The sequence below is a fragment of the Lepidochelys kempii genome, chromosome 2 (assembly GCF_965140265.1).
Source record: "Lepidochelys kempii isolate rLepKem1 chromosome 2, rLepKem1.hap2, whole genome shotgun sequence".
Classification (NCBI taxonomy): Eukaryota; Metazoa; Chordata; order Testudines; family Cheloniidae; genus Lepidochelys; species Lepidochelys kempii.
The window spans coordinates 104,453,064-104,461,749 of NC_133257.1; the positions used below are offsets into that span (position 1 = coordinate 104,453,064).

At 38.5% G+C, this 8,686-nt stretch overlaps 1 protein-coding gene across 3 annotated transcripts in view; it reads left to right on the plus strand.

The window, feature by feature from the left end:
• The window catches only part of NFATC1 (nuclear factor of activated T cells 1), a 147,559-nt gene extending 140,132 nt beyond the window's left edge, over positions 1 to 7,427 (plus strand). For 2 of the 3 annotated variants that reach the window (XM_073331805.1, XM_073331806.1), the window contains exon 10: positions 4,939 to 7,427. In XM_073331805.1, coding sequence (XP_073187906.1) covers positions 4,939 to 5,006 — 68 coding nt within the window. In that variant the 3' untranslated portion in view covers positions 5,007 to 7,427. The remainder of the gene's footprint in view (positions 1 to 4,938) is intronic. The other variant, XM_073331807.1, reaches the window with a different exon arrangement.
• The last annotated feature ends 1,259 nt before the right edge of the window (positions 7,428 to 8,686 follow it).

Below are 8,686 nucleotides of genomic sequence, written 5' to 3' on the forward strand. Positions count from 1 at the left end.
GTTTCTTTAACTATATCCGGTTGCCTTGTTTAAAAAGCAGGAACTTTACGTGCTGCATCCGTGAGATATTGATTTTGCTATTTAGTAAAACAAAAGTTTCCATTTTAAGGACATTTTAAAGCAAAGTTAAATATAAGAAGAAAAACTCCTTATTAAACTAAATTGTGGTGTAACAGCTCACCACATCCTGCTGCAGTGGCATCTGATGTTTAGCGAAGGAAAGGTTTCTCTTTCAGGCTTCTGACAGGTACTTGTCAGCGGTCACATGGTACCTGCATTTCTCAGCACTATTATTTTTTTGACTTGATGTCAGTGGAAAAGCTGAACATGAAGATGGAAAATATCTGTTCAGAGAGCTTTGTGGGGAACTGTAGGTGTTAGCTACCAAAGCAACAATGCCTACCTCTCTTCTTCTTCCCCCCCCCCAAAAACACCAGAAAAACAAACTAAAAAAATCTGATGACAAATGCGATGTAAATCATCGTACTCAGCTCTTTGAACAGGAAGGAATCTGTTGTTCTACAGGAACTATTGTTCTAGACTAGGCATGGAAAGTTAGAGTGTTCCGTTCTATTCCAGATCTGCCACTGAGGCCAAGTCTGCCTACACAGTTATGACGGTCAAGGGTATGAACAGGTGTGATCCTTGACTGATACAGCTCTGTTGGCACAAATCCCTAGTGCTGACACAGTCATAGCAACAAAATTGCACTTTATCAGTATAGCTTGTTTCACTCATGGGGCGGTTTTACTGTACTGGTACAAAGAAACAAACGAGGAACATTTGCCCAGTACAGTAAATATGTATATCTATACCTGCAAAGCTTCCCTATTGTAGAAATAGCCTGAATTACTGTACGACTTCTGGTAAGTCAGGACTTATTACATGGAGCAGCAATGCGCATAAGACGGGTGTGATTTCTAAAGCACACCAACATGTTGTGCACTAATTGGCCCACATAGACCCTACTGGCACAAACTAAAATGCCTGAGTGCGCATTAATATAAATGGGACTACTTTTAGTTCACGTTAGCAGGGCCTATGTGGACCAGCTAGTGCACAGCATGGTGTACGTTAGAAACCACACCCCTCTAGTGTACATTGCTCTACTTTGGAGACAAGCCCTTAGTTAATTCTGCATTCCTCAGTTTCCCCATGTGTAAAATGGGTATAATAATACATACCACATCAGAGTTCTATGATTGTTATTTTAATTGCTGTGTGTAAAGCCATTAGTTAACATGGATTATGTGAGTGCAAAATACTGCTACTCCTGGGATGTTTTGACAAGTGAGCACTCAGTGCCCTGTGTTATTTGAACCCAAAGACCAAATTTGCTTTAGAAATGAAACTCAAACATAAGCCAAAATATTCCTGGTGCTACTTACTTCATATACACCATACAACCTCATTTCAGTAACAGATTTGCAATCCGAAGCTTGCCCATACATGAGAGCAATAGGTGACTCTCACTGAACACATTTTGAATTTTTTGCTTGACCAGAGGCAAACTAAGAGGGAGCAGGAGCCATTCCATTATGGTCTGCGTAGCAGGAGGGCATTTCGCTTGCTGTGTGGAGCATGGTTGTGGCCATATTGTACTGACAGAAGAGCAGGGTTCTTAATAAAGGTGCTAGCTGCATGTAAATCAAGAAAGTGCACAATTTCATTAGTCAGTCGAAGCAAACATCACATCACAAACAGCACTTAGTTTGGTCCTAGACCGCACATACACGCTGAATGATTTCTGCCTGCTCACACCCACTGAAGGGCATTCCCTCCCAGGCTCAGGTGCTTTAGTGGGCAGCAAGGGAAAGCCCGCTCTTAGCATACTTCTGCTGTTCCTTCCCCTTTTATCTTTTCAGACAGATGTTATTTTCCACTTGTATCTGTATTGCTAGACTTACAACCTTTCAGTACTTATTGCTGGGCAATAAGATAGAAATTCTTTTGCATCAAGCCATCCTTTGTTCCTCAGTGTAAACCTCATTCCAATACACACTTTAAAGGACTCGTTCTTTTAATTTATTGGCAGGGTAAAAAAAAATGAAACCAAGTAAAGAATCACACAGAAAAGACTTGAAGACCTACCTCTGAATTCTCTGTAGGTTACAATATATGAGAGTGATCCTGCCAGCTATTATTCTGGTTCCTTATGTCATCTCAGTTCCCTTGTTTTGGACATCTTGTGGCTTTCCAATGACAATGGCTACATTGTAGACAAGGCTCAACTATCTCTTGGGTATCTGTTGGCATGGTGGAGTGGCTGTCGTTTAACAAACGTGTTGTTATACAAGAAAATTGCACGTGGCTGTCGCATCTAAAAAACACTATAGTGAGAAACCTATATATATAAGGTGAGCAGGAACCTCAAACTCTCATCCCGCTGACCCCTGGTGATTTCAAGAGCTCCCAGATTTGGCCCTGATACTATTGAGTTTCAATGGCTTGAGTTGGAAAAATGTTGATGAATGGCAGTTGTGATCTAGTGGCCTAAGCATGGGACTGGGAGTCCTGGAGCTGGATTCCATTCCCAAACGCTAGGGAACTGCTGTCTGACTCTGAGAGAGTCACTGAATAGCGATGGGTAACATTTTCAGAAGCATTTAAGTGACTGGGGGATCCAAAGTCCTATATTTAAAAGTGACTTAAGGCACTTAGGAGCCTAAGTCTCACTGTAAGTCAATAGCTTAAAAAGCCAAAGGTGCTTAAGTCATTTTTGAATAAACAACTTAGCTCCTAATTCAGTGAGGTGTTTTTGAATTTTTTCCCCCTGTTTGCCTTAGTCAGTTTTTGCTGCTTTTTGACCTTTCCCTTGACATCTGTGTCAGGTATTCCAAGTTAACGTAAATCGCACTTTCCTTGGATAGAATACAGAACATGTCATGCTCTTGGCTTGAGAGTCAGGAGACCTATGTTCTACTGGTATTCCCACTGACTCATGTGGGCAAGCTCCTTGAGCTCACTGCCTCAGTTTCCCCATGTGTGAAATGTTGATAATAATACCTATCTAACTCTTTTCCAGAGCTGTTGTGAGGATAAATTAATATTTCTAAAGCACTATATATAAAGGCTAAGTGGTAGTATGAATAATATCTGATTATTATTCAGTGTGAAAGAAACTTATACAGATATGAAGCAAAGGTGTAACTCTGTATCTGGCCGTCAGTTAGTTTGCACTTGTTGCCACACTTTACATGCCATATGATTTGTAGTGTAGCCAGTGTTGCCAGAGATGCTTATCAAGATAACTTCCTTGACAAGATTGTCAAGGAAAATCTTTCCCACGGCATAAGTGTTTACGTTTGGGGAGAGGTGCAGTTCAGAAAGCTGTCCTGAGCCTTGTAACCTGTACATCTGTGGCATTATTACCTTAATAGGCTATGTGCAATGTACCTCCTTGTCACAGGGCAGGGGTTATGGCCTAAATTGGTTTCCACTGGTTACTAATATGAAAGATAAACTCCATGGCACCATCAAAAGAAGTTTTTGTGTCTTTACATGTTATTTCCATACTGCTCTTATAGTTTTTTTTAAAATGAATGGGTAATCACCGATACCACTGCTAGTCCGTGGCTGAAGAAGGACCTGCTTATGAATTGGTATCTATCAATCCACTGACCACCTTCTGGGACTCAAAACCTGACTGATTTGTGTACTGTTGGTATAAAATGTGCAATAGGTCTGAAGAAAAAACATGTCCAACAACTAATTGCTTCAGGAAGTTGATTTTAGCCAGGCCTGGCTCTAGCCAACAAACACATGGAGTTATCTGGATGGCAGCAAACTGCAGCCCATGAGCAAAGGGAAACTTGGGCTTTTCCATGGTCATTCCATGACGTGGGCATGTGTTTCCCCCTCCTAGTAATGTTAGGAAACTCAGCAGCGATGACAGCCTCCCTGATGGCATTTTGTCTATCTTCATGTAAATCAGATGGTGGCAGTGGCTGCAGGGAGGTGGGGTGGAAATAGAAGGGATGTTGTGCAGTTCACTGTAGATGGCCTTTGCCAGGTTCAGTCATTTCCTGTCCGTCTGCCAAAAATCACAAGCTGATAAATGGACATAGGTTGAGTGTGGGAAACTATATGGGTTGATGATCTTTGGGGGAGGGGGAGGGCGGGAGGAGAATGAAAGAAGAGTCACGAGTAAAGAAAACAATGCTTTTATCAGTGGAGATGCAGTCTGACTGGCTGATGCTGAGATAATGCGTCTTGCTTATTCTTTTCTTCAACTTCTGGCCAGGGTTTGAACTTGCTCCTGCCCAACTCTCAGTCTTTATTCATAAGAGAAAAGGTCACATGTTCGTGGCTGTTGATCAACATGAAAGGAGAGTATTTTTATTCATTTTACAGCTACCTGTAGTGGACAAACACATGCACACACATTTTTATCATTATGATTATTATTTCTTAATGATAGCACACAGTGCAAGAGTCCACATGCGTAGTCCAGTTCTGCAGAGGCGTTGCAGCTTCAAGTGCTCAGTTCAGCACCTGGCAGATTTGCGCACGCCACTTTTGTGGAAAGAGGGCTAACAAGCAGTCCTATGGGCTAGATATGGAGTAGATAACGTATTCTAAGACTTTCCAGGGTTCGTTACTTTGAGCTTCAGAGCTTGTTCTAAAGCAAATGACATCTTTTTACTTGTAACTAATTAAAAATGTTAAATATGTTTAATGCAATAGAAGACCCAAGATGCCGCTGTTTTTGTGACGTATTTTGCATGTTAATAACCATGGTTAATCCTGCTCTTTTGCTCTTAGGTCAGCCTATATCAGTTACTTACTAATGTTACACTTAGTGTTCAAAACTATAGCGAAACCATGAAGAAACTGATGCAAGCTTCGTTTAACATATTTTACAGCAGAAGAAATAGTAATTGTACAGTAGTTTCATTCTAATCATTCTTTTTTTTCTCTTGTGTTCTTTCTTTACAGTAAATGAAATTATCAGGAATGACCTCTCCAGCACCAATGTCCATTCAGAGCTTGCAATACTGGACTAATTCAAATCCATACACTTTTAGCTCAGCTGGTATATCAGCTACATCACAGAGCTGTCGTAACTGAATAAACTGAAGACATTACTTGGTACCACTCTGATCTTCCACCTTACTGAATGTTAGGAACTGAAGATTTACCTCTTGCCTACAAAGAAGTATCTCTTCAACCAATGAAATATCTTCTTTAAAGAAAATCATCTCAAGAGGAGAAAAAAAGGGGAGGGAATAAACTCTAAGATGGCACATTTCATGGGATAAAACTGGGAAATTCAACAAAAGCTGATTGCTTGTCCCAAGCACTGAGCCTTTTGGCACCACTGGAATTCAACCCTGGAAGTGCCTTACTTTACCAGATTGTGGCATCAGGACATTTTTAATAGGCTTTGAATTTTCTACCATAAAAAGTATTTGTAGGTGCAGAAGCTATCGTGCTTGCATTCTGGCAATTGATATTTTAAAAATCATAAGACAGCCAGTGGGAAAGGGAATGACATCCCTACTCAAAGTCAAATACATTTATGAATTCCAGAATTTCTTCAGCTTTTCCTCTGCTGTAATGTACAGCCTGTTGCCTTATTCTCAGTGCATTTCAAAAGCCTCCCAATTTGTCATCTCAGCTCTTTCTTTTTTTTTCATATGCTGTCCTTATTCTCTGCTAATGAATCATAGGATTGTTAGTCACAGCATGTTAAGATTTTGATTTTAATCTGGCTTCAGTCATAGCACAAGTATGTTGAATAGCACAAAATAATAAGGTTGATGGACAAAAAAATTGAAATCTATCTATTACATGATAGATGTATGTGTATGCATGTACATACATTCTAGTATATATGCATATATTTATATATGACAAGTACTATAGGTGATTGCCTGGTGAGGGCACTGAATTCAGCAATAATTTCCATGTCTGCGAATGCATTTCAGATCCCAAACAATGTTTCAGCTACTTTTGTTGATGGTTTGTTACACCTAAGACAGGTATGCATTTTCTTTCCTCATGCAGTTAAGCAAGCACTTTAGACAGTCAAGAAGGATACATACGAAATACATAATTATTTACCAAATGGCAAAATATGAATTAAAGAAATTGTAAATACCATTATGAAAGAGTGTAAAATATTTGTTCAATTATAAGATTATTATTCCACTGAAGCCTTATAATTCTCTGCTACATGTACGAAAAATAATATTACCAAAAACCAAATGTTTAATATACAACGCTGTACAATATGTTTTCAGATTAGCTAATGTTTATGGCGCACCAGATAGGCTTGTAGCGTAGTCTTTAACATTGTATTTTGTACAATCAATTGCTTATTATATAACTAGCAATGACTTCTTATTTCATATAACCAAACCAAAAAAAAAAAAAGAGCATGGTTTAATTTAAAAATGTTTAACGTTAATATTGTGCCTTAGGAATCAGTGACCCCTACTGGAAATATGCCTGAACAACACCTCTGTGTTGAGGTCGTAACTAATTAACCACAATGTTATAAAAATTGAACAGATTTCACAAAAAAGTGAAATTCTCTGAAACATTTTTTAAATATCTTATTCTGTACAATTATGTCTTACTTTCTTTTTTAAAAATATTGAAAGCCATATATGTCACATTTGCACATGACTGTGAAGACATGAGAATATAATATGGCTCTATGTACATATTATGCTGTTTCTGGTCCTAATCATAGTCTGTAATTCCCAATCTGTTTAATCCCAGTTATTTACCCTGTGTTTAGCACTGTAGAACTTGCATGAAACATTTCTTGTAGACTGCCATATAAAAAAATAAAAAGTTTGACAGATGTCAGCTTCACTTGTAGTTAGAAAATAGATCCAATAAAGCAAGTCTGGAAGCTAGTGTTAGAGTGGTTCATTTTATGTTACCTTGAAAAATCTTCCTTTCTCATATAAAATAAGCCTTTTTACATTATATACATATATACGTATATATCACAAGCTCTTCTATTTGAAGCTATTTGCATCCTGCTGCCGCCTACTAATATACTCATTTTATTAGAGAAGTAAATGTCTTTTGCCAACAGAATCACACTTTTTTCTCCTTCTTTTAAAAGACATTACTGCCAAAGAAATAAAAATTGATATATGGTATAATTCTCAGATGCTATTCACTCTGTACTTCAGAAATGTCAATAAAGTGTGAGTGGAGGAATCTATTACAGAAATATCCCTGGTGAGGCTTTGAACCCCTCCTCCCACCCACACACTGTCTGCATTTCTGCAATAACTTTAGCAAGATAATCAACTGTATGTTTTGAATATGTTGCACCTCCTTTGTCCCTAATTTTTATTTTTCTTCTTTAAGCTATTTTGAAAAAATAAATAAATCTGTTACTTTTAAGCCTGGATAATGGAAGATTATGCATCTCTTGTATATGTATTCATAAAATAAAAAATGCAACCAGAAATCTTTCCCTTATGAGTATGATACCTTGTGTCTGTGTGTGTGTTGTGGTTGTTAATTTTATTTTTTAAAAACTTTTCACCAGGTTTATTTTGTTTGTTTGTTTGGGAGGGGTTTTTTGTTTTGAAAAACAACGGTTCTGAACTGAGCAATTATTTCCAGGGAAAACAGTTGTAAAAACTTACAACGTGCCCTTTGTATGTATGTTTAAAAAACAACACAAGCCATTTTCTTTTCTCCATGGACGATTCTCACCTTTAAAAATCCCTGACAGATCACTGTTGAAAATGAATCAAACAGTACAGTATTAGCCTTGCAATCAAATATTGCATCGTCATTGTATTAATTGCACCACGTTCTGTTCTGTAACCCCCTGGAAACCTTTCTGAAGTCTATTAGCTGCAGAGGGCAGGATTTGGCCCTGCTGTTTTTAATTCACCATATGAATGAGGTCTTTATGTTGGATTGGGGGTGTATTGCATATACATGAAGAAAAATTCACTTCACCAAGGCTGTGGGCAGTCTATCTTGCCAAGAGCAAGGATATAGAAGCTTTGTAGTATGGTACCTTGCCTCAGAGAATGTTTTGTTTCTTCTGAAAAAACTAGGAGGATGTGAACATAATCAAAGTTTGGCTGAACTCTCTGAGTTTCTGGGTCATCTCATCAGATGCTGCAGTTGTATGTAACACTGTAACTATGTAACACTGACTGATCCAAATCACAGGAAAAAACTGATACAAGCTTATTTGGGTTTAATTAGGAAATATACATAATGAACTACCATTCCACAGTCACCATGACCTTGATTCAGTAAAGCATCTATATCAGGAAAGCTCTTAAGCATGTGCTTAAGTGTTCCACTGAAAAGGGGTGGACCAATGCATGTGTTTAAACACTTTCCTGAATCACAGTCTGTCTTTGCTTTGCATTTTGTCTGTAAGTTTAGTCTGAGACATTCCCTAGAGATGATATTCAGCCTGCTCCCATTCCTATTGAAGTCAATATCAAAATCCTCATCTGACTGCAGTGAGTGCATGATCGGATCAATGGCAAATGTCTATATTGCACACCACTGGTGGTGGCATGCAGGATATGTCATGGCACAGAGAAAAGCTGACTGCATCCACATTGTGGTGTGTAGCTACACGTATCAGTGAAAGGCTCTGGCAGGAGAGGCAGTGGGGAGCATTGGGCAAATCTCCGCCTGTTTCTCCATCTGTAAAATGGAAATTATAATACTTTCCTCACAG